A 27798-nucleotide genomic window follows, 5' to 3' on the forward strand; every position below is an offset into this window, starting at 1 on the left:
TTCCACCTTTTGGCTATTGCGAATAATGCTGCTATGAACGTGGGTGTACATATGATCATGACAATGGCTTTAACAAAGCTTTAAATAAAATGCTGCATAAGTACCAAGAAGTGGCAACTCAAGCTTTAAGGGAAAGCTTCCCTTGTCCTTTCAGCTCGATGAGGGAGATTTTATACAAGAAATGGCATTCCATACAACAGAGGAAATAGCATGTTCAAAGTCATGGAGATGTAAAAGGAAAAAAATTTAAATTCAGTATCACCAGGGAACTCCCTGGTGGTCCAGCGGTTAGGACTCCATGCTTTCACTGTGGAGGGCTGGGTTCAATCCCTGGTCGGGGAACTAAGATCCTGCAAGCCGCACAGCGCAGACAAAAAAAAAAAAGTTCATTATCACCAAAGGTGGCAGGTGACGAAGTCAGTGCTGACTATTCCAAGTGCAGGTGGGATTTTGTCTAAATGTTGATCAATTTTCTTTGTAATCTTTTAAAATCGCGTTTCATTTCCTGAGTGCTTTAGATTCATGCTGTTTCATGGTGGATTTTTAAAAAGACCTAATGTGACCCCGCCATTCATAGGAGGAAATAAAACACAAAGAGGCTTATAATGACATATCTCAAATTCCTACTGTTGACAGGCAGGGCTTGAACCCTAACCCACACCCAGGGTTTTCTCCATTGTCACCAGCAGAACTTCACCAGGTCTCATCACCCATTCTCAGCCTTTTAGAGTTAGAAGACTAGGGAAAAGAGTGGTGTGATTAATTCTGTAAAGATCAGAAAGTCCCCTGCATTAATGCAGTGCTTATCGTTTCCAAAGTACTTTCACGAGCACCATCTCCAGATGCTGTTACCATGTGTCTTCTCTGCCACACAGCTCACTTTTGTTGAGCAAGAACACTGTTGTTCTAGTTCCAACAGTTTCTCTCACACTGTTCTCTAATAAAAAGTCTGTGATGTTTCAACAATCCCAAGTCCCAACCAAAAGTGAGCACAACTAAATTGGAAACAGATACACTATGAATGCAGGAACACTATATTTATTAAGTCAATAATTCATTTTTAGCAATACAAGTACAGAATATATCACAATGCTGATTACAAACATACTTAGTATGGTTTAATGGTTACAAATAATGGTGGGCACTACAAGTTTGTGATAAGGATGACATGAAAGGTCATTCTGACACAATGAAGAATTAACTGCCTTTAAAAAATCTATCAATGACCTTAGGTATTTCTATAGAAATTACTGTGGCACTATTAGTGGGGATTTTCATGTAAAGAATTGACAGTGATTTGCTTTTGTTTCATTAAGAGATTTTTGAGTCTATTAAACTAAAATCCCCTGTTGCTTAGTAAAGTATAAAAATAGTACTGACCTGGTAATATTTAATAAAACATAGCATTCATTCACATCATAAAAGTGGAACTAAATTGAAAAGTTTTAGTTACCATGGCAACATATCTTCCCATAAAAGAAATCTACAGAAATGAGTAATGTTACACAAATGGTACCTGCAAAGTTATTTAGTGATCCAACACTTGTGCACCACAAACCAAGTTTTCTAGATACCTATATATAGCATATATTTTTAATCTTAAATTTTACTTTTGAAAAAAAAATGTGCACTTCAAAAAACTCACTAAGGCCACTCATGCTATAGATGCCTAGGACTGTAATTAAAGAATAGCATTATTTTAAAAAATGCCAAAGCACACTCCTTCAGATCACCAACAGGGTAAAACCAGTTTTCTGCCTAAAACATTCCTGAGATCTGTGGACAATACAACTACTAGTGTTCAAGCTGGAGATTAATTCAAATGTCAGATAAAAAAAGGAATTTTCTAGCAAGAACTGAGGTCCTCCAAAGCCAAGAGGTGAAATATACATGTTAATTCTTAAAGCAAAAATAAAACTCTTAAAAACGTTTTTACTTATAAATAAGTATTTTTCCAGTAGTAACTTTGCCATCCAGAAAAAGAACAGTTTGGAAGCAGCAAGGCTACAAATTCAGGGGAAAAAAACCAACAAAACTGAGTAGCAGTTAATACAGGTATCCTCTGCTTTCTGAAAGTTCACTTTATGCTACTCTGCTTTTATGAAAGACCTACATTAGCACCTGTTTTTGCTAACCGAAAAAAATCCAAAAGGATCTTCACTCTTACGAAAAAAGGTGAAAAGCAAAATTAGCATGCAGCGCTTGTTTTGCAGACAGCTGTTATAGAGGCAGTGGCACCCTGAGCGAGAGTGGCACTGCCAAGCTCCTCCCCTAGAACTACGCTCAGTATCTCAGCTTCAAGCCACAACTGTGCGAGTTTCTGTGCATTATCTCAATTTATTTTGTGCATCCATTAGCAAGACATGTCCTAAGGTAACTGCCTCTCTGCTGTTCACCTGTTTTGGCTTAAAGAGGTTTCATGGGAACGCTCTACTTTTGGATAGCGGTGAAAGCCTCTACCTGCTACTCAGCAAACCATTCTTTCAATCTGTAAAGTATGGCCAAAAGCTTCAATCATGTTCTAGGCATGTGTTTACTGTTCAGCATTCTGTCTGCACTATAAGGCGCAGCCAGATGGCACTCTCATTATTTATGATTGCAGCCGCTGGACCTGGTTTTCACAATATTATGAACCCTTCTCTAACAGGCTAAGAACAAAGGTCTTTGTCAAATCTTTCATTTTCACAAGTGAAAGCACACCTGTGTGGGGATTACCCCAAAGCAATAATGAGTTCATTTTTTGCTGAACAGAGGCAAAATTTGATGATAATAAGGGTCTTAATGCTTCAGGCAAAGTCAGCTTTGGGGACCCATAAAAATTATGGTCTAAAAAACCCAACTGGCTCTCCTAAACTGAACGTAGGAGTGACCGACCACCTGTGTGGCTCACGAATGTTACGGGGCTCCCTGATGCACCCAACTTGAGTAGCACCAAACTTTAGCCAAAAGACTGGGTAAGAGAGAAAAAATGAAAGCCAGGAAAGGATGAGACCAAAGGCCCCTTATTTAATATTACTTTGCTGAACTTCCAGAAAAATCTTTTAAGTTGGTCTAGGATTTCTGACACACAACCCCACCATATATAAAAAGTTTGTGCAAGCAACTGGCTATTGTGAGGTAATTTTATTCTTTGCTTTGAGATTTTGTCTAACCCCAAAAATCATGATGATATTTACCTCCCTAACTTATCCTAAACATCCCTACTGAAAGGATAAATCACACATTTAAAAATTATTAGGGTGTTATTCTTCATTAAAACCAGAAATAATAGCACATTAAGTTATATCACTAACAGAAACTGGCAATTTCTCTTCTCAACCTAGAGTGTCTGCATTAAGTCAAAGTATATGGATTTACAGAAAACTACATTAAAGCAGTGGCAATAAGGGGGAACTACCAATAATGACTTTTTTTTTTTTTAAGAAAAACTGGCAGCTGTTTAATATTATCACCCTGTGATCCTAGGCTTCTAAATATCATGTTGCTTTATCACTGAGTGAGCTAAGCTGAGTTCAGACTGAATTAGAGAAGATGAGGCCTTAAGTCATTTGCTTGATTTTATCCTAGGAAATGCTATATGTGCACAAAACCAAAAATATAGATTAAAAAAAAAACTTCATATGAAAACATAAGTTTCAAAATATTTATTGAAAAACAATTTACCATGACATTCCTATACCACAAACATACCACAGGACTCTAAATAACCAACAAAAGTGTACAAAGCCTATCCTTAAAGTATCTTTGGAGGTATTAAATATATAGGCCCATGAGGATAGAGCTGAGTAACTTAAAAATGTTAGTCCTTGGTCACACAGACTATTTGGTAATTAATAAAGAGGTGCCTCTTGGCATTAGATTGTAATAAACTGGAAGGGGGAGGTGCAGGTGTGCCAATGTACTCTTTTCAAAATTAAAAATAATTCAATTTGAGGATTAAACCCAGGTTTCAAAATCGCATAGCTATAATCTTAGGGTCTGGGCTTGCTTCATCTCTTTAGGTACCTCCCCTAGTCAATGCCCACTTGGGGACTTAAAAACACCGGCTCATAACTAACAAGACGGCAAATAACAGTTTTAAACAAGGTTGTATTTAGGAAGTCCAAAAAAGTGTTTAAAATCAAATTTATCTGGAATCTCCAATTACTTTTTCTGTAGTCAATGTGGTGGACAGTTTAGATTTTTTCCCCCTCCCACCCCAACATGCCTGTTAAAAGAAAACCAAAATTCAGCACACATCCACTCACCCACAGACCACTCCCAGCATTAGCCAGGAGCAACATCTCTAACAGCCAAGTCATGAACCCCTGAAAATAGGGGGGAAAAACCCTGATTCTTAACTATAGAGGCACCAAATAGGCCACTATAATAAGAACTGAGGTAACAGCAAAAGACCTTTTTTGTTTCTTGGATTGCTACATGTCACAACTTCTCAAATTTGAATATTACCTCAACATTAAATAACCTGACTGGCTTAAAAAAAAAAATCAAAACCCAATAAACAGAAAGACAAGTTAGTGAAATAGATAAATCATTAGGGGAATCTTTCCACTTGACTCTTGAATTTCAAATAAAATGACCTAGTTGCACTATTATTTACCATAAACATGAAGGATTTCTAAGAAGACTTGCTGTTTTTCGGAATTCATTTTTCCATTAATCCCCATAAACCACACAGTAACCTATAATTCCCACCTGGACATGAGCTATTTCATGACTCTTAGCCAATATACTTGCTAACTGTGTTGCTTATTAGGGTAACATTTAAAATGAGGGAGATGGCTGCAGCAGATATTTATAGACTTGCTTATGGCATTGCCATCTGTGTACCTTGACTAAAATATGCCACTGAAATTGCCAAATTCCCCTAGTTTGGTGTCTATTACATGAATATAACTTTTGCATGATCACTTTTCATTATACATCTAAATGAAATCATTCTACTGATAAAAGTATAGGCAGGGGCTAAAATATAATCTAAAGCTTCTGGTCCAAATAACCCCTTTCTACATTAGGCTGGTCCTTTTCAGATCCTCCTGGTCCTGTTAGCAAACGCTATCAGAGCATCTTGCATTTTTGTACCCCAAAAAAACACAACAAAACCAAAACAACCAAAGAGTTAGAACTGCTGGTTTATCAGCTTTCCTGTTACTTACAGATCAACACTGGTCCAGTTCAGATGAATCTGACAGTCCTTCCCTTGTAACAGAGCTCTGGAGTGGTTGTATCCACTTCTCTGGGTAAGGTAGCCAAACCTAAGTCTGGATGTCCCTCTTCTATTAGTACTTGTGTTAACTTTTCTATACTGCATATAAAGATTTTCCCCATAAAATTTCTTTACAATACAGTATTGAATACCTCCTCAAGGAAGAATTATATGTTAAAAAGTTGTTAAAATCATCCTTACATAATAAGAATGCAACTCTTTTAAACTCTTAAATAGTTTTATTTAGGGGTTCTATTTTTCTTTCAGGCTTTCTGCAAAATGAATTATTTTTTAAAAAGAAAAAAAAAATTCCTGTTGTTTGTTCTACTAGGTTGAAAATATGGGCCAGATTACTTACACATGCGGTACATGCTGAATATAACTGAATATATGCTTATTCCTATGGACACTCTGCAAGATAGGGATCACCCAAATAGGGTCAATGGACTGGACCAGTGTTTCAATGCAAATTCCAGCCCCGAAAAAACAACATGATTTTGATTTCACAGTATGAATTCCCTGGAATCTGGGAAAAGGTAAATTAGTTAACTGAGGTCCTCCCTCAGCAGCTCGGTCCCTCAACATTCTGAGAAATCAGGAAGGACTGCACCACTTCTTCAGTGGACTGGGGGCTGGTGTTGACATCTTCAAGAGCATCGGTCACTGAATACTGCCGATCTCGCAGCCGGTTCCAGTTAGACAGAACATTGTGATATTCAAACACTTTCTCGTAATTTCCAACGGAGTTGTAAAGTTTAATGAGACCTCGGTAATCATATTCTAGTCCACTGTAGCCTTCACCAAAAAGTTTCTTCCCTGAAAGTAAACATAAAAAGAAAGAAAACTCAAATAAATAATGAAATAACAAGTAGTTTCCACAACACAAGCTCAGTTCTTTAAAATAAGGTAGCTTCGTTTTTATTCCCTTAAAAGGAATAGATTCAATTCTTTTATCAGCATTCACCAACATAGTCCTAACCATAATCTACCTCTAGGACTTAAAAGAGATCTAAAGAATGGCAGCACCTTCAACAGTAGAAAAATACATATGCACAAGGCTATTTATTACAGCATTGTTTATAAGTGCGAAATAGTAGAAACAAATGAAGATTTGTTTCAATCTACTATGGAACATCCACTCAACTATGGAACATCCATTCAAGGCATACTATGCAGCTATAAACAGAGGAGGGAGCTCCCAGCTCTTTATGAACTGACATGGAGTCATTTATAGGGTATACTGTTGAGTTAAAAAAAAAGCGAAGTACAAAAAAGTACCAAGAGTTTGCCACCTTTTATGTATAAAAGGGAAAATAAAATATTTATGTCTCTGAACATTTGTGCAAAAAGATACACAGAAAATATGGGACTTCCAGGACTGAGCAAGGTAATATGTTATAGATAATGAGCAATCTCACATACATGAATATATGATTTATTGGCAAAGGTAGCACAGCAGAGGGGAAAGGACAGTCCTTTGAAAAAATGGTCCTGGTCAACTGTATATCCATACGGAGGAAAAAAAAGGCAGGGGGTGGGGGATTTGATTGCTACCTTACACCATAAACAAAAATCAATTTCAGGGCTGTGGATCTAAATGTGAATGGTAAAATAAAGTTTCCAGAAGATAATCTTCCAAAAGAGTATCTCCATGACTTTGGGGTAGGAAAAGATTTCCTAAACAGAATACAAAAAGTGTTAACCATAAAAGAAAAGAGCAATATTTGATTACATTAATATCTAAGAACTTCTGGTCTTTGAAAGGCACCATTAAGAAGTAAGAAGTAGGGACTTTCCTGGTGGCGCAGTGGGTTAAGACTCCATGCTCCCAATGCAGGGGGCCCGGGTTTGATCCCTGGTTAGGGAACTATATCCCACATGCATGCTGCAACCAAGAGTTCGCACGTGGACTTCCCTGGTGGTGCTTTGGTTAAGAATCCGCCTGCCAATGTAGGGGACACGGGTTCAAGCCCTGGTCCGGGAAGATCCCACATGCCGCAGAGCAACTTAGCCCATGCACAACTACTGAGCCTGCGCTCTAGAGCCTGCGAGCCACAACTACTGAAGCCCACAAGCCACAACTGCTGAGCCTGCGTGCCACAACTCCCGAAGCTGGCATGCCTAGAGCCTGTGCTCCACAACAAGAGAAGCCACCCCGATGAGAAGCCCATGCACCGCAGCGAAGAGTAGCCCCCACTTGCCGCAACTAGAGAAAGCCTGCACGCAGCAACAAAGACCCAATGCAGCCAAAAATAAATAAATAAATAAAAATTTTAAAAAATTAAAAAAAGACAGGGTTCACACATCACAACTAAGGAGCCCGCCTGCTGCAACTAAGTCCCGGTACAACCAATCAAAAAAGAAAGAAAGGGAGGGAGGGAGGGAGGAAGGAAGGAAGAAGCAGTAGAGTGAGAGTTATCTGCAACACATTTAACCAACAGATACATCCAAAGTATATAAAGAACTTCTATAAACCAATAAGAAAATGACAGACAAGTCAATATAAAAATGGGGAAGAGTTTTAATAGGCACAACATTCAGATGATGACCACAGCATCTTATTTTGTAATAGGGCTGAACTGAAAACAATTCAAATGTTCCAAATACCCATTAACAGTAGAATGGATTAAATAATGATATACTAATCCAATACAATATTACACAGCACTGGAAATTAACAAGCAACAGTGATATGAACAACACAGATGTATCTCACAATTGATGTTCACCAAAAGAAACCAGGCATATAAAAATATACATTGTATGATTTCATTTATATCAAGTTAAAAAACAGGCAAACTGGGTCTATGTTAAAATTAGAAGAAGGGAGAGGATGGGCTGGGGGTAGTGTTTACACAAATATTTAAAAATAACTACTTTTGCCTTTACTTGACACCCTACTGTCATATTTCTTACTAGTGGCTTCAACATCAATAAATAATCTTTAGCAAAATGTTTCAGATGATTTCTGAGTGGTTTCTGGATATCCTTAGCAGCTCTAAACTCATTTAAGTCTTAATAATAACACTTCCCTATACAACATATAAGACACGTTCATCTCTAATCAATTGACTAAGAAAATTTTAAAGTAACATACCAATTGCTATAGATCGCAGATAAAGTTTCTCAGCATTTTCATACTGATTCATGTCATAATTATATAAAGAAGCCAGATGTCCCACTGAAAGGGCTACTTCATAATCTTCTTGACCAAGAAGTTGCTCTTTAATCTGAATTGCTTTGATGTGCATTTCTTCCGCTTCCTGAAAAACAATTAAGGTGTATTAACTATTAGATTATAGTTTTTCTTATGTCAACAATTCTTACCCCATGAGTAAGATTCTTCTAAATGCCAAAGACGTCTTATGGATGGCATAAGGTAATCTGATCAGAGAACACACTATATTCTTCCAAAAGTTGCCTACGGGAAGCCTTACTGGTTTGGGGAAGCTGTGCACATAAGCTGATGAAAGTAATAGTGTCGTATACCAAAATGACAAAAGAAAACCTGTCCTTGTAATAAAAAATTGTTAGAAGAAATTAACATCAAAATATTCTAAAATGAAAATTTCTTCTTTCAGTTAATACACTCTAAAATTTAACTGAACCTTGTTAAGAAACTCTACACTATAGTATGTTATTTTACATAGAAGTACACTTTATTTTATTTTTTGGAGTTTTGACGATTTTTATTCCAACAAACCAAATTCAGGTTAATTGAGAAATGTGTAAACTGATTTTTAGATAAAAATGAATGTCTTAAGCAGTAACTCTCATCCCTTCCTTATTGTGACCCTGTAATGGACAATAAGAATCTATGACCCAAAATTCTAAAAGGGAACTAAATTCAGTAAATTTTTATCATCACTACAATTAATAACACTTGCAATATCTTATATTTCTTACATACCTATTACGTGGCAGGCATTCTGCTAAGTGCTGTACTTAAACTACTATCTAAGAGCTTATGTTTTAAGTCTAACTTAAACTACTAGCTAAGAGCTATGTTTTAAGTCTAACTTAAACTACTAGCTAAGAGCTATGTTTTAAGTCTAACTATAATAACTGTTTTAGTCTTTATGGTTTGATATATTTATTTTTCTAGGGTCTGTATTTTTGAATTTTATTTATATTTTGACTGTCTTTTTCAAAAAAATTATTTATTTTTATTTATTTATGAATTTTGGCTGCGGTGGGCCTTTGTTGCTGCGCGCGGGCTTTCTCTAGTTGAGGCGAGAGGGGGCTACTCTTCGTTGCGGTGTGCAGGCTTCTCATTGCAGTGGCTGCTCCTGTTGCGGAGCATGGGCTCTAGGCGCGCAGGCTTCAGTAGTTGTGGCTCACGGGCTTAGCTGCTCCGTGGCATGTGGGATTTTCCCAGACCAGGACTTGAACCCGCGTCCCCTGCATTGGCAGGTGGATTCTTAACCACTGCACCACCAGGGAAGCCCCTGTCGTTTTATACTAGCCATTTTCTCAATTCTTATGTGAAATAATATAGGAGTATAATAAATGTATACCTTATTATTTAAGATTACTAAAGAAGCATTATTTAAGATTTACTTATTATTTAAGATTATACTTTATTACCTAAGATTATTTAGAGAGAGAAAAATATAGTAAAATGTGCTTCTAACCTTAAATTTTCTCATTGACTGATAAAGTCTTCCAAGGTTTCCATAGTGTTTTGCAGTCTGTACATTAAATTCCCCAAAAGCTTTTTTAGCTAGCTGGAGTGAAGACAGGTGCAAATCATGAGCTTCTTGAAGCAACCTCTGTTCAGTTTCTTTATTATGACAGTCAATTGCAATCTCCTCTAAAATAAGTGCTGAATAAGAAGGCAATAAAATTAGTGCATTTCCAAACCATGTATCAAAGCTAATCAGAACATAAAATTTAAAACTAAATTTTACAGATGTTAGTTGTATATACTTTTATATGCTTATGGTTTAGAACCATAAACCATATCCCATGCCACAGAACTGGTAAAGATGAAAGTATTCCATTTTAATGAAAAAATACACTTTTGGTCATTCTATTTTGCACAGTATAATGAATTTCAAATTTAAGAAAAACAATGGTATACAACAAATTATTTTGTAGAATTACTCTCTATTTTACCAGACCTGTTATGCTTTGCTGATGTGAATTTGTTGTTTAAGCAAATACAAGGAAGACAAGAATAAAGAGGCAAATTTTTTAAAGTTGTGAAAAAGTTGTCAAGGAGTACCTAAGCACTGCTGAAAATTTTGAAACCACACTTTGTAAATTATATAACCTTTAACCAAATACAACTAAAAGAACTGGTTTCCTCCTAACTCACTTGACCACTCAAACCAGTCAAGAAGATAATTTAACTTCAAAGTCACATTCAAGACCCTCAAATTCCATTTAAAGTCTTAAAAACACATATTCTTTTCCCAGGCAATTTTATTTCTAGGAAAATTGTCCATGTGCACAAAAGTAAAAAGAGATTTAGTTCACTGTAGCATTTTTAAACAACAAAAGGTTAAAGAACAATTTAAAGGTCCAATAAGACAGGTGAGGTTAAGAACATTAGAAAAAAAGATATATACCTACATGTACTGAAATGGGAAAATGTTGATAATATATTAATTGAACAAAGCAGATTACAGAACTAAAAAAAATTATTCACTCATTTCAGCATTTGAAGAAAGAAAAGTTTAAAAGAATATTCACCAAAATGTTGATTCTGGATCGATGAGATTTCAGGTAACTTAATTTTTTCTCTTTTCTAACTTTTAATTTTTGACATTAATCGTGTATTACTTGCATGACTTTAAAAATGCAAACCTAGAGGGGAGGTAAAACCCAGTTCCAGAATTAAGGTAAAAGTTATCCAACATGCATGGAATTACCACATGGGTGACCCAATCATGTTGGCAAAATGAAAGCCTTGGTAGTGATTTGCAGAAGAGTTAATAAGAAAAGAAGAAAGTGGTATGTGGTAAGAGCCTTACAACATTAAGGGTAACCTGATATGAAACTGAGTTTCAGAAGCTTGCATGATAAAACTGAAGGTATGAGAAAAACCCATCTTCAGTTTCCTACCCTTGTCACTGCACGGTAATAATTTGTGATTCTTCCATCCTCTCCTCAAAAGAAAGGACTGACTGACTGAATGAATGAGTAAAAGGAAAGAGAGGAAGGAAGGTAGGAAAAGGTAAAGAAAGAGGCAAAAGAAATGTATTCTGGCCTATTAACAATGTTATATGAGAGATGTGAACAACCTTTCATTATGAACCACTGTAAATTCTTAGAGTTGTAGGCAAATACTTTAAATCAGTGAATTGGCTATTTTAGTAATATGCAGTCTAATCCTGAGGAACTAAACAAATACCCCTATTTTATACCATATACCATCGATTTTAAAGTTATCAGAGAGTAGACATCTATTATAATTGACAGCAAAAGAAATCTTAAAAAAAAAACATACATACATGTGTGTATATATATATATATATATATATATATATATATATATATATGAGAGACTAGATTACAAAGGGTACCTTTCACCCTCTTTGAAGAAGCCAAAAGAAGATGATCTTCAGGTAGGATGTGGGTAATGATACCAATAGCTCTTTCTGCATGAAATCTGCAATACAGATAGATATACTCTGGCATTTCTTTTAAGTTACAAATAATTTAAGCATTAAAAAAATCACAATTTATAATACTGAATTTCTAAAACTATCTGTGGAAAAGGACCAGTTTTTTTTTTGTTTTAAAGTTCCAATCTTTTGTAGACTGAACTTTTAAACACCCAGTGGATTCCCATCTCCCTCAGAATCAACTGTGAAGTTGCTATCACAGCCTAAGGCTCAATATAATATGATCTTTCACTGGGCTACCTCTCTGACCTCATCTCCTATCATTCTCAGAAACAATCCCCTCTTTTCCTTCCAGGCACACAGGAACTGCAGTTTTCTGAACATGTAAAGCACGTGCTCACCTATGACTCTTGCGCTCACTTTACTGTCTCTCTGTAATGGCTGTCCCCTAAATATCCACATGGCTTACCCACACTGAAGTTTTTCCAGACCAGCCTATACAAAAGACCCTAAAAAATCTACCATCACGCTTTAAACTCTCAGCTTACTTTATTCTCCTTCATAGCATGTATTCTCACCTGACATGTTTGGTTATTTGTTCATGGCCCATCTCCTCAAACAGAAAGCAAGCTGTTTGTCTATTTTATCTGCCAGATAATCTCAAACAACTCCACGCCTTCTATTCCCAGCTTCCAGGTAATCATTAGTTTTCTCAGATCTGTCTTCCAGTTCACTGTCTCTTTAGTTGTGTCTAATCTGCTGTTTAACTTGTCTACTGAGTTTTAATGTCAATGACTATTTTCCAATTCCAGCTATTATAATGGTTTTTGTAATAAAAGTGCTTATTAAGACAATTCATACCAACACAATTCACCCATTTAAAGTGTACAATTGAAGGTTTTTAGTATATTACAGAGTTATGTACCCATCACGATTAATTTCAGAATATTTTCATCACCTCAGAAAGAAACCTTGTGCCCTTTAGGAGTCATTTCGTTTTCCTCCAACTCCACCAGCCCTAGGCAACCACCAACTTACTTTCTGTTTCTACTTGTTTGCCTGTATCTAGAGAGTTCATATAAATGAAATTATACAATATGTGGTCCTTTGTAACTGGCTGCTTTCACTTAGCACAATGTTTTAAAGGTTCATTCATGCTGTAGGATGTATCAGTTGTTTTATTTTTTTAATTGAAGTATAGTTGATTTACAATGTTGTGTTAGTTTCAGGTGTATGGCCAAGTGATTCGGTTATACATACATATATATATTTTTTTCAGATTCCTTTTCCCTTATAGGTTATTACAAAATACTGAGTATAGTTCCCTCAGTTGTTTTATTTTTAAATCTGCCTTTTTTCCTTCATTTTCCCTCCAAAATATTACTGATTTCTTCTTTTATATCAGCGCCAGCACATTTTTTTCTGTAAAGGGCCATATAGTAAATATCTCAGATTATGCGGCTACACTCTGTCCCACTACTCAACTCTGCTGTTACAGCATAAAAGCAACCATAGACAATACATGAGTGCATGAGCACTGCTATGTTCCAATAAACCTTTATTTTGCCTTCAGGCCATAGTTTGCCAACCCGTTTTATATCTTTAAACATTTAAGAAACCTTACTTTATAGTATCAGCCATAAAGTTCTGTTAACTGATATTTCTAGTGTTCTAATCTTGATCATTATGTCTGCTGACTCACCCATGGGGGAAATGTTCCCTTATTTAAATATTTTTTATGATGAGTTCATCTCAGGTACAGCTAGATCTATGGGAAGTCTGTATGGCTTGGACGGAAGGTTAATTATTTCCAAGAGTTTTGCATTTTCTCCTGAAAAGCATCCCAGGAGAACTAGCAGTCCCAACGTGCTTCTTAATGTTTCCCTCAGTTTGGGGGTTCCTGCATGCATGATGCCCAAACACAACGTAGACATCTATAAATTATAAATATCCCTGTGAGGCTCCTTTTTTTTTCAACTGAGGGCCCAACTTAAGTTGGACAAATTTCCATGTCACCTCTCTTGCCAGTGGGCAGTTTTTTCCCCTAGTCTACTCTTTCTCCGAGGGTGTAGCCTTGATCTTGGCTTCATGTGAGGGTTTCACTTCTAAGCCACAGCTTCCTATGGGCTAAATGCCTTGTCTCTTAAACCCAGGATTGCTGTTCAACCAAGGTTACAGAAACTTCTAAGCCTTCCAAGCCTTTCCACCCCAGAACACTCATACTGTAGTTCATGCCTACCCTTTTTGGATTTTAGTCCATTACTGGCCCTTGGGGATTTCTTCTCTATCTTACAAGCTCAGTTATGCATTTAAAAAGATGATTGTTACATTATTCAGTATTTCTGCATGTTATGAGCAAGTTTTTAGGTTAAGTCTGTCATTTAACCAGACACTACTGTATTAGTCAAAGAAAAATTACTGAAGGAGACACTTAAAAAATAAGTCGTATTCTATATGGAGATCTATGTCTCAACATTAAACCACATAAGATCTAAACAAATGGCTTATAAATTGATATGATTTTAAATGACTTCAAGAACATTTTAGGTATCTTGTTCAAGTTCCAGGAGATCAAATTTAATCCATAAGATACACTGAAAAGTATTGCACTAGGAAAAAACAAAACAAAATATAGCAACAGTATTTAATCCCTCACTGAAAAGGAAAGTGGAACTTACAGTGCATTGTCAAATTTCCCAGAGCTATACTGGTGAACATAAGAAGAATAAGCCAAGTCTTCATGAGCTGTTGCTACATGGATATTTTTGCCACCAAACACTGACTGCCGAATGTCAAGGGCTGCCTGAAAGAGTCATGAGAATAACTGGTAATACTGTGAATCCTTAAAAGACACTACCCAGTTAAATTAAGCATCCTAGTAATTTAAATATAGATTCTATATACTCAATCCCATCAGTTTTGAAAAAAGTCCTGCTGTATTTAAATCACAACAGAACATAAAATTCACCTACAGCCTGATTTTCTAAAGAGTAAGTTTGACTTAAAAGGCAATGGCTTAATAATAAAATCATTCACATGTCTTAGGAATTACATTAGTGTTTTTCTCTATGACCTCTTCGGAAGTACACTATAAAATCAAGGATACCTTGTCCAGAGTGATGGCATAACACATCATTTTCCTGAGACGGACTGAGATAAGGCCTAAAATAATTGCTATCAAGCCTCCTTGCTACTACAAAGGCAGCTATAATGATTTGAGATAAATCAACAACAAAGACAAGCCATCATCTCGGTAAATGAAAAATGGAAAACTACTCTTAAATACTGACCCACAACCCCCGAACTTTTTTCCTGGATGATACTCTTTAATTCCTAAAACATTAAGTTTTAAGCCTTCTAGGTACTATTTAGTAAAATAATGGAGTACCATATATGAGGAAGGGCTCAGAAAGAGTTATTTTTAGACAGTGGTTTATACATCACAAATTACAGGTCAGCAAGTCAATTTAGGTTGAAAGAAAAAAAGTGTAACTATTAACATACCTGATAAATTGCAACAGACTGACAGATATTATCTACATTGAGTAAGTAGAACCCATAATCTAGCAGTGTATCAGAATACTTTGGGTGTTTGGATCCAAAATGATCCCTATAAAAAGATAAAAACTATTAGGATATAAAGTAGAAAGAAACAATTTGAAATGGTATTTTTAATAACAATCACCTACCGTGCCAAATACACTGCATGCTTAATTAACTGTTCTGCCTTCTTAAATTCACGTTTTACAACACAAGCCTAAAGATAAAGTGAAAAATTGTTAAATAACTCTGAAACAATTAATTAGTGTGTTGAAACAAGTATAGCTTATACTGATATAGTCAAACTATAATGGTTGAAAAAAGCATCTTCAAACATAAATAGAATGGTTCTATTTGTAATTTCTTTCCTTCCAAGTATTTGAAAATTCCATTATAAACAGATCTGTACATACCCTGGGAAATTACAAAACTTAAAATTTTGATAGTCATGCCCAGAACAAACCTGTTACAACAAAGTTACCTTAAAAAGCTGGTATATTCCCATCCTTACATATTATTAAAACAGAGGTGGGGAGGGTTCACCGTATTATTTTCTAAGGTACTTATTTATATCCCCGTTCTACGGTGGCTTACAACTATTTTGTAGTTTTCCATCTAATAACTTTTAAATGCACAGAATTCCAAGTACTCCTATTACTTCTTAAAATATTTTGATTCATGAGACAGCCAGTAGTCTTTAACTGTAAATATTATTTGCATACAGAAATGTAAATCTTGCATATATATTAAGCTGTCTTTATATTAAATGTATATTCAATGTTTTAAATTAATTAAAAACATATTAATGTCTCTTCTAGCTCTAATAATGACCTGAATATTTATGCTGTTTACTTGCTCTAAAATGACTTATTTCATAAATTTCGCAGAAATCTTAAACTCTTCTAAATCTATAATTTTAGAATAATTCTTCTAATTGAAATTTCCATAAGTAAAACCAACCAAAATGGAATATTCAAAACTGAAAAACCTCTGGGTAGAAAGAGTATATCTGAAAAGTACATCAGTGCTTCAAAGCCTCAGTGTACCAAAGCAGCAATTTTTAAATATTACTAAATGGCTTCAAAGACTTAATGCATTTTTTTTTACAGAGTAAGAAGAAACTAGAGTAAAAATCAAATAAGTATTGCCTACCAAGTCAAGAAAAAAAAGCTATCACACTGTGACACTGCCAATACTGTGACTAAAAGATTTAATACCAGGCTATTTTTTAGGAGAAAAGTGACGAAAGCCTATACAACCATGACAAAAGGAATTCAGGTTGCTGTAAAGGTTTAAGAAAGAAGCCAGACTTCTAAAACTGAGCAGAGAAACTTAGAAAATAGACTTTGTTATCCATGAGTATGCAATACCTGATTTGTTAAATAGTAGGTTAATTTACACAAATTTAAAGCTTACTAAATCCTATAATCCATTTAATAATTTCAACATTATATTCACCTTAGAAGCTTGTCTTAAAACATCCACCACGACTTTGACTGGTAAACCTGTTGTGATTTCTTTCATTGCCTCAATGCACCATTTGTATGCCTAAAAAATATTTACAGAAGAGCAAAACCTGTGATATATCAAATTGACAATATTTAATGAAGTGATTATGAATTTTTCCTGCAAGCTTACAAGTACTTGAATAAGAACACATATAAAATATTTACACTTAAAATTTTCTCTCAGAGGCTGAGTCTTCTTGAAAGTATAAGTTTGTTACATTTTTCTTTGGATATGTGACACATATTCAGGAAATCAGAGGCATGTTCTGCATGTTCTTTGTGGCCCAGAAGACTTTGCACATACTGTTCCCTCTGCCTTAAAATACATTCCCCTCCGCCCTCCGACCCCTTAAACCACCTAAGTTGTCCTTCAGGTTTCAGCCCTAGACTCGGTTTCCTGTACTTTCCTTCCCCTACTGTAACACTTATTATTTTGTATCTTAATTGCTTGTTTAGTTGAGTGCTTACTTTGTGCCAATTATTGTTCTAAGCACTTAATGTGCACTAACACACATTTAATTGACACAACACCCCTTTGAGATATGTACTATTATTATAGGAAAACGAGGTGCAGAGAGGTTAAGTACTAGGCAATGTGCTGGCACATAGGTATCTACTGGGGAGCACAACAGAAAATGTCCTTCGTCTCCTAGTGCTTAGTGGGGGAAAAAAGCAAAATAAATTACTTTATAGATAGTAAGAACTGCTTCAAAGAAACAAAATAATATTATGAAGGGATCACAAAAAATGTGGGGAAAACAAATTGAAAATATTACAAAGTAAACATTTGTTTTCCTCTGTAAGCTTCCATCTCTTCCATTCCACCTAAAAGATGTAGCTATTCAGAAGCAATTTTGATACAAAAAGGAAATATATGAGATTTAGGCCAAAAAACCTGATTTGTTTGTAAGATACTAAATAAGCTGATTTTGTTCCAGAATAAGAAGGTAAAATCTATGGTAAGTTGTAAGTAATACTGCTTTTAAAATATTTACTGCCCCTCCTCGGGGAAAGATAAAGTTCCCTTCCACATTAAAGACGAGAATGGTTATGTGAGTTCCTTTAGCCAAAATATTAATTAAAATATAAGCAGAGTTGAAACATGGCATTTCTGGGAGAAAGCTCTAAGAACCAGTAATCCCTTCCCCATAATGCTTCTGCCTTTGCTCAAGGCTGGTAATGTTCTAGATACAGGCTGTTCCACAACGCAGGGTTTTGATCAAAGTATAGAGGGGATGTTAAGCAGAGCCACAGAGATCCCAAGATGGGATGTAGCATGAGCAAGAAATAAACTTCTTTATTCCAAGTCAGTGCTGTTTAGAGGTTGATACTACCTTAGCATAACCTAGCCTACATGGACTAATAACAGAATATGGTGATAATTCATCAAACTATTGATATATCCTCAAGATTTGTGTACTTTTCTGTAGATACAACGACAAATTTATAAACTATCGAGATTATCCAAGAAACATCTATAGACTTAAATATTCCTCATGAATGGGCGAGTTGCAAAGATCATGAATAGGACACAGTACGACACCCCAATTCAAATGTTCAGAAAGAAAATAACCGTCAATTAAATAGTAACTGCCTAGTAAAGAAAGTGGAAACTGGTGGGACTTCGTTGGTGGTCCAGTGGGTAAGACTCTGCCCTCCCAATGCAGGAGCCCTGGGTTCGATCCCTGGATAGGGAACTAGATCCCACATGAGGCAACTATGAGCCCGCATGCCGCAACTAAACACGCTGCAGCAAGGATCCTGAGTGCCGCAATGAAGACCCAGTGCAGCCAAAATAAGTAAATAAATAAAAATAAATATTAAAAAAAGAAAGAAAGAAAGTGGAAACTGGTGAATAAAAGGTACTTTTCTTCCACTGAATACATCAGTGAGTCTGGACATATTAAGGTGGGTCTGGAGCTGAGTACATGAGTAAAAAATGGCAAGACATGACTCACTTTATAGAACAGAAAGAAGGATGCAGGGCAGTATGAAAAACAAGGATGAAAAGAAACAATGAAAGAGGAAACAGAGATGGCCAAGATGAGGAGGACACATGCAGAGAGATAAAAAGATGGTGGGGCACCTGAAGAATTTTTTTTTTCTTTTGGGTGTACCATGCGGCTTGCGGGATCTTAGCTCCTCAATCAGGGACTGAACCCGGGACCCCGGCAATGAAAGCACTGAGCCCTAACCACGGGACCGCCAGGCAATTCCCAGAAGAACTTTTAAGGTAGGTATTTCTAATACTTGAACTGTTGCTGTTTACTTCATTCTCATTTCTAGTAAAGGCTATCCACACAAAGGCCCTCTGTGAATGGGGTTCTTTGTTTCTGGTGTGTGGAAATCATAGAAAGGGGCCAAATTCTATATCTGGGTCAATAAGCTATGGAATAGTCTGCATAAAAGGGGCGGCAAAATAATCCATCGACAGAACGAGTTCAGCAGACACAGCAACTCAGCATCAAAAATAACCGAAGAACTTACATAAACCTCCTGAGAAAACTGAGGCATGCTGATAAGGATTTTAGATTTTAACACATACACTTAACGACTTAAAAAAATTTCCCCCCAACTTTATTGACGTATAACTGACAAATAAAAATTGTATATATTTAAGGTGTTCATGATGACTTGATATACATATACACTGTGAAATGATTATCACAATCTAATTAACACATCCATCACCTCACCCTGTTACCTTTTTTGTGTGTGATGAGCACACTTAAGATCTACTCTTAGCAAATTTCAAATACACAATACAGTATTAACTATAGTCACCACACTGTACGTTAGATCCTCAGAACTTACTCATCTTATAATGAATTGTTAAGCTTTCAAAAATAGTTAATGTAAACAATGAGGCATGCCTATTAGAATGGCAAAAATCTAAAACACTGACAACACCAAATGCTAGCAAGGATATGGAGCAACAGGAGCTCTCATTCACCGCTGGTGGGATGTACACTGGTACAGACAGTTTGGCAGCTCCTTAAAAAACTTATACTCTCACCATACGATTCAACAAATGCATTCCCTGATGATACCTCTTAGATATTAAAAGCAGGATGATCCTAGCACTGGGATTGTAAACATCACTTCACAATTATTCTAGAATTCTCCAGTTTCACTTCTAATGGTGACTTTCTTTTAAATATGGAACATACACATATTTATATTACAGGGTAAAAATTGAGATAGGGATAATTTTAAAATATGAAAGCTAAATGACAGCTATCTGACAGCATAAAGTAATTATGATATTCTTCCATAAATAAAGGAGTTAAGCTTACACAGCTCACTTCTCAACTATGTATTCATTAGCTCCAAAGCCTTAATTTAACAGTATAAAGCCAAGAATGAGGCTATCTTTCTCATAATGAAGAGACAGAAGCAAAACAATGCAATAAAGTATAAATAAAATCTAGGTTCCCACTGAAATGAATGCCTTCAAGTTATGAGAATTCACCCAGAGCTACACATCCAATAAAAAAGCACCTATTAAAGGTTCATTTAATAGAGCATGCCCTCAAAATAATTTATGCAGAGATACATTTGGTCAAATTAAAAACAAAAACAGGCTCTAAACTGTATATGTATGTTTAAAATCCATCTCACAGAATAATCCTTTTGCCTAATTTAAAATATTCCATTACAAATGTATATTGCTTTAAGTAAACCTAATATGTCAAAATGAGATCTATTAAAACAAGTATGACATTATACGATTTATCTTTTGTTTCACAGATACTTACTGGTCACAGTGAAATGTTCTTCAAAACACTCACCTCATCATAGTGACTTTTTGCAAATAGGAGTGCACACAGTTCTCCATAGAGTGCAGCTCTGTTTGCTTGCTGGCCATGTTTTGAGAGTTTATCCATGTATGTCTGAGCTAACTTAAATGTTTCTTCACCCAAATGATATTTGCAGTTTCCATTTCGCACATGAAGCAATCTGCAGCAGCACAAATAACATTACTCTATTTCTGATAGCTATTTCCAGCATGGGAGAACTGATAACCTCTTACTGATCACTATGTAGCACCCAAATGAGTTAAGGTCGCGAGACAGAAGGAATGAGGCAGCACTGGAAAACAACCATCCAGCTGAAGCTGGGACCAACTAATGCACAGAAAAAAGTATATGCTCGTTCCAGAAAGCTACCTATGGTTATCTCATCCAACTTTGATTCCTTATCTTCTCTAAATATTTTGTGTATTTGTGACTTACCATGTGCTACATTTATCACTTAATTCTTTTTGTTCCAAATCCCAAAGTAATGCAGTTTCATTATAAAAAATTTGGAAAACAATGAAGACAATAAAAATCAACATGAAATTCTATTACCTACCATTACTTTCCATTCTTTTTTTTAGTATATTCGTGCAACCCTTGATCAGTTACCACTCATTTTATGTTGCTTCATAAAAGTTGTTTTTACTTATCTTTCCAGTAAGATAAGTTCACTGAAAATAGTGGTACTGCCAGTTCTTTCTTTTATAACCTTTATCCTCTATGGTGGAAAAATACAGAATTCTTTACACAAAGTATCTGTAAAACCATGCTATCTAGTTGTTGTTGGTTTTTAAAAAATATTTATTTATTTAGGCTGCACTGGGTCTTAGTTGTGGCACGTGGGATCTTTAGTTGCAGCATGCGGACTCTTAGTTGCGTCATGTGAACTCATAGTTACAGCATGCATGTGGGATCTAGTTCCCCAACCAGGGATCGAACCCGGACACCCCGAACTGGAAGTGCAGAATGTTACCCACTGGACCACCAGGGAAGTCCCAAAACCATGCTACCTAGTGATATGTAAGAGTAGTAAAATGCTTTAGGTCAGAATGAGGTCAAGATAGCAACAGACTATACATCTGTACAGACCATACAAGACAGGAGAACAGAGTGAGGACTGGACATATATTTATGTATCTATTATAATGTTGGCTAAAACATTATGTCCATATATCATGCTAAACATTATGTCCATGTATCATGACAATTTTCTGAAAATGCTCAGCCCTGAGATGGAACAAAATATAAACGTAATTTAAAAGAAAACCAAGTATTAAAAAAAGAAAACCAAGTATGAAGAGGTTAGGAAGCATTCTTCAGGAGTATTAAATAAAACCCAGATACTTAAAATCTAATTTTTATATCTATTCCAAAAATATTAACAGATCAATGACCCAAGATGAGAAACACTCTTAACAATCTTCTGATGTCTATCATTCCATTGTACAGTGAGAAAAAAGAGAGTACTTTTAATTTACTTTTTTAAAAATTGAAGTCCAGCTGATTTACAATGTTGTGTTAATTACTGCTATACAGCAAAGTGACTCTGTTATACATATATACATATATATACACATTCTTTTTCATATTCTTTTCCATTATGGTTTAATCACAGGATACTGAATATAGTTCCCTGTGCTATACAGTAAGACCTGTTGTTTATCCATTCTATATATACCAGTTTGCATCTGCTAATCACAAACTCCCAATCCATCCCTCTCCCGCTCCCCTCCCCCCTTGGCAGCCACCAGTCTATTCTAAAAGAGAGTAATTTTAAATTATCAGTACTATTCAATAAGGTAGCAAATATTACACAATGCCACTGTGTATCCTCCCAACACTCACAATACAGTTACCTGCTTTTAGAAAAGACTAAAGCCCTCAAATAAAATAATACAGTATTGAAGTTAATAAAAAGTTCTGGGGACTTCCCTGGTGGCCCAGTGATTAAGAATCAGACTTCCAATGCAGGGGACGTGGGCTCGATCCCTGGTCGGGGAACTAAGACCCCACATGCCGCAGGGTAACTAAGCCCGCATGCCACAACTACTGAGCCTGAGCACTCTGGAGCCCGAGTACCACAACCAGAGAGCCCGCACACCACAACTACTGAGCCCACACGCCACAACCAGAGAAGCCCGCATACCGCAATGAAGAAGAATCTGCACACCACAACGAAGACCCAGTGTGGCCAAAAAAAATCTGAATGGAGTATCTTTCATATTACAAAATTTCAACTTAAAGAAGAAATAAATATAATTATCAGGCAACTCTAGAATGGTGAGTTGATTAGATTTATATGTTAAAGCAGAAATATAAAAGTAGAAAAAATATGTTTTGTATACAGGCAACTTTTCATGCTAAAGTAAGTATACTCATACAGAATAAAGAGACAATATCACTTGACAGTCAAATTGCTGATCTAATGACCAAGCAGTCTGCAATGATCCCTGTCACTATGAAAAAAAAGTGAAATCTAGTAAAATATTATAGTAAAAAGAAATATATATTTCAGATGATAAAGTTTTCAGAGACTCTCATAGTCAAGTATTGACTGAACACCTATATGTGCCAGTCATTTCCATTTCTCTAGGTGCAAGGGATCTAGTGGTAAACAGGAGAGAAAGAATTCATGACCATAAGAAGCTTCATTCTAATAACGGAGGCACTATATAATGGGGGAAAGACAGCCTCTTCAATAAATGGTGTTGAGAAAACTGGACAGCTACCTGCAAAAGAATCAAACTGGACTACTTGCTTATACCATAAAAAATAAATTCAAAATGGATTAAAGGCTTAAGTGTTAAGTCTTGAAACCACAAAACTTCTAGAAGAAAACATAGGTAGTAAGCTCTCTGACATCAGTCTTTGTAATTTTTTTTTTTTGGATATATCTCCTCAGGCAAGGGAAACAAAATCAAAAGTAAACAAATGGGACCACATCAAACTACAAAGCTTTTGCACAGCAAGGAAAACTATCAAAAACCCAAAAAGGCCACCTACTGAATGGGAGAGGATACTTGCAAACAATACATCTGGTAAGGGGTTAATATTCAAAATATACAAAGAACCCATAAAACTCAACATCAACAAAACAAACAACCCGATTAAAAAATGGGCAAAGATCCTAGGTATTTACCCAAAGAAAACAAAAACACTAATTAGAAAAGATATACGCACCCCTATGCTCATTGCAGCATTATCTACAACAGCCAAAATATGGAAGCTACCTAAGTGCCCATCAACAGATAATGGATAAAGAAGATGTGATATATATACACGATGGAATATTAGCCATAAAAAAGAATGAAACCTTGCCATCTATAACAACATGGATGGAACCAGAGGGTATTATGCCAAGTGAAATAAGTCAGACAGAGAAAGACAAATACTGTATGACTTCACTTATAGGTGGAATCTAAAAAACAAAACAAATGAACATAACAAAACAGAAACAGAGTTACAGACAAAGAGAATGAACAGGTGGTTACCAGAGGGGAAGGGGGTAGGGAAAGAAATAGGTGAGGGAGATTAAGAGGTGCAAACTTCCAGCTGCAAAATAAATGAGTCACAGGTATGAAATGTGCAGTACGGGGAATACAGTCAATAACTGTAATATCTTTGTATGGTGACACATTGTAACTAGACTTATCTGGTGATCATTTGAGTTGTACAGAAATATCGAATCACTATGTTGTGTAACAGGAACTAACATAGTGTTGTAGGTCAATTATACATCAAAAACAAACCCATTGAAAAAGAGATTTGTGATTAACAAAGGTAAGAGGTGGGGGGAGGGGGAATCGGATGAAGGCAGACAAAAAGTACAAACTTCCAGTTATAAGATAAATAAGTACTAGGGATATAATTTATAACATGATAAATTAACACTACTGTATGTTATATATGAAAGTTGTTAAGAGTAACTCTTAAGAATTTGCCTCACAAGGAAAAAATTTTTTTCTATTTCTTTAATTTTGTATCTGTATGAGATGATAGATGCTCACTACACTTGTGATAATCATTTCTCAATGTATCTAAGTCAAATCATTTTGTTGTACACCTTAAACTTACACAGTGCTATATGTCAATTATATCTCAATAAAGCTGAAAGAAAAAAAAGCTTCATTCTAGTGGGGAAAAGTGTATTAGGCAGACACACACCAATTAAGTAAGACAAAGATAAATGCTACGAAGATGATAAAAACGGGGTGATATGATCAAAGCCTTCTTAAAGGAAGGGCTTAGGGTAGATAGAGAAGAATTCTCTTGCAGAGGTAACATTTGAGTTGACACTTAATGATGAAGAGGCAATCATGGGGGAAGCATGTTCCAAAAAGAAGGAATAATGAGTGCAAAGGCCCTGAGAAAGGGAAAAAAGTTCTGGCATAATCAAAGAACAGTAAGAAGGCCAATGTGTCTGGAATATTTTGAATAACAGATTATATAAAGAGAGATGAGAAAGTAGAGAAAAGAAAGATTTTTATAGGGTCTTACTGGCCATGGTAAGTCATTTTGGTTGCAAAAGTGAGATTACTTGATTTATGCTGTAGAACAACGCTATCTAATAGAACTTCCTGAAATGTTCTATACCTGCTCTGCTCAATTTGGTAGCCACAAGCGGCTACTGAGTATCTGAAATCTGCCTAGTGTGACTGAGGACTGACTTTAAATTTTTAACGTTAATTAATTTTTTTTTTTAATTTTTAAAATTTATTTATTTATTTATTTTTGGTTGCATTGTGTCTTCGTTGCTGTGTGCGGGCTTTCTTTAATTGTGGCAAGCGGGGTCTACTCTTTGTTGCGGTGCACGGGCTTCTCATTGCAGTGGCTTCTCTTGTTGTGGAGCACGGGCTCTAGGTGCGTGGGCTTCAGTAACTGTGGCACATGGGCTCAGTAGTTGTGGCGCATGGGCTTAGTTTCTCCGTGGCATGTGGGATCTTCCCGGACCAGGGCTCGAACCGGTGTCCCCTGCATTGGCAGCATATTGTTAACCACTGTGCCACCAGGGAAGTCCCATAATGTTAATTTAAATAGTCACATATGGTTAATGGCTACCATACTGAACAGTGCAACTCTACAAAGATTGCTCTGGTTGCAGTGTGGAGAATGGATTATAGTAAAGCCAAGAGCGGAAGCAAGGCAACCAGGACAGAAGATATTACAACAGCCCAGAAAAAAAACCCTTGAGAAAAAAAGGATTGGTATAAGAAATACAGATTTGATAGTTATCCAAATGGCTGAATGAGAAAAAAGTTAAATTTAGAGAATGAAAAGAACAGTGCTCACCAATCATTTCTACAATACGAAGAACTGCATTTCCAGCAAACTTCGCTATAGGTATTCTGCCTAAAAATTAGTTTCTGGAAATTATTTAGTAATTGGTGGGAGTAGCAGACTACATATTTTATGCCAGAAAAGCACAGCTTGATATTTTCTCCAGTCTCCACTGATGATCTATTGAAACAAAAGGGCAAATTCAACATTTGGAGACTCTTCAGGGTCTGTGTGTCCATCTGCGCTGACAATGAGCAGGATGCAGGATCCAAAAAACTTTTGGTCCAACTGAGGATCTAATTTTGCCTCAACGTTCAGCCTAATAAAAAGGCAGGTTCTCAAGGCTCTCCAAATGTGGCACTACCATGTAAGCACAGTATTTTATTTTAATAGTTTTTAAAGATAGATTTTATTTTCTAGAGCAGTTTTAGATTCACAGCAAAACTGAGAAGATACAGAGATTTCCCATATGCCTCTAGCCCCATAGTATTTTATCTTTATGACAACGTAAAATCATAGCTACTTGATCAATAGCTATTATCAAAAGCAATTACTATGGGACCTCCCTGGTGGTGCAGTGGTTAAGAATCCACCTGCCAATGCAGGGAACATGGGTTCGATCCCTGGTCCGGGAAGATCCCACATGCCGTGGAGCAACTAAGCCCATGTGCCAAAGCTACTGAGCCTGCGATCTAGAGTCCACGAGCTACAACTATTGAAGCCCGTCGCCTAGAGCCCGTGCTCCGCAACAAAAGCCTCCTGAATGAGATGCCTGCGCATTGCAACAAAGAGTAGCCCATGCTCGCCACAACTAGAGAAAGCCCGTGCGCAGGAACAAAGACCCAATGCAGCCAAAAATAAATAAATAAGTAAATTTAAAAAATAAATTTAAAAAAGCAATTACTATTTAATTAGTTAAGTTATTCATTGTTTGAAGTGGAAAACATACAAATCTAGAGGTCACTAGTTTATAAATATATTTACTATAAGATTGAGCAAGATGACTAGTTAGATCCTCATTAGATAGACATGACAAAAATAAAATCTTAAAAGTAAACCCAAAGGAAAAAATTTCTCTCCTGCTTATGCAAGCATATTTTTCTATGAACTACTTAAGAATTTTAGAAATAAACGATAAACTGAAAGGGGAGGGTTGGGTAATTAAAAAAAAAGACTGGTGGGCTTTAAAAAAAATTGTAGTGAAATATATAACATGAAATTTGTCATATTAACCATTTTTAAATGTACAGCTTGGTGGTATTAATTATATTTACCACGTTTACAACCATTACCACCATGCATTTCCATAACTTTTCATCACCCCAAACACACACTATAATATACAATAGCTTCCCATTCTCTCCTTACACCCCCCAGCTCCTGGTAACCTTTAATCTATTTCTCGTTTCTATCAATTTGTCTATTCTAGGTATTTAAGTAAAATCATACAGTATTTGTCTTTATATATCTGTCTTATTTCACTTAGAATATTACTTTCAAAATTCACCTATGTTGTAGCAGCCATCAAAACTGGCAGAATAATATTCCACTGTATATACGGTTGACCCTTGAACAACGTGGCGGGGGGAGGTTAGGGACACTGACCCTCCAGGGCAATAAAAAAAAAATCCACATATAACTTTACAGTCAGCCCTTTGTATCTGTGGATTCAACCAAGAGTAGACTGTGTAGTACTGTAGTATGTATGTACTGGAAAAAAAAAATCCGTGTATTAAGTGGACACTTGCTGTTCAAACCCACGTTGTTTAAGGGTTCTTTTGTTGATGGATACTTGGGTCATTTCCACCTTTTGGCTAATGTGAAATATTCTGCAATGAACCCTAACACACAGGTATCTGTTTGTGTCCCAGTTTTCAATTCTTTGCGATATATAT

General features: G+C 36.0%; 1 protein-coding gene across 2 annotated transcripts in view; it reads right to left on the reverse strand.

Moving 5' to 3' along the window:
* Positions 1–1019: 1019 nt before the first annotated feature.
* The window catches only part of APPBP2 (amyloid beta precursor protein binding protein 2), a 70947-nt gene continuing 44168 nt past the window's right edge, over positions 1020–27798 (reverse strand). For both annotated transcript variants that reach the window (XM_082678212.1, XM_082678213.1), the window contains exons 5-13: positions 20618–20786; positions 16777–16866; positions 15468–15535; positions 15283–15388; positions 14457–14581; positions 11737–11822; positions 9841–10031; positions 8304–8469; positions 1020–6022 (exon numbers count right to left, since the gene is read on the reverse strand). In XM_082678212.1, coding sequence (XP_082534338.1) covers positions 5769–6022; positions 8304–8469; positions 9841–10031; positions 11737–11822; positions 14457–14581; positions 15283–15388; positions 15468–15535; positions 16777–16866; positions 20618–20786 — 1255 coding nt within the window. In that variant the 3' untranslated portion in view covers positions 1020–5768. The remainder of the gene's footprint in view (positions 6023–8303; positions 8470–9840; positions 10032–11736; positions 11823–14456; positions 14582–15282; positions 15389–15467; positions 15536–16776; positions 16867–20617; positions 20787–27798) is intronic.

Source organism: Grampus griseus (assembly GCF_964374135.1).
Source record: "Grampus griseus genome assembly, chromosome: 20".
Lineage (NCBI taxonomy): Eukaryota > Metazoa > Chordata > Mammalia > Artiodactyla > Delphinidae > Grampus > Grampus griseus.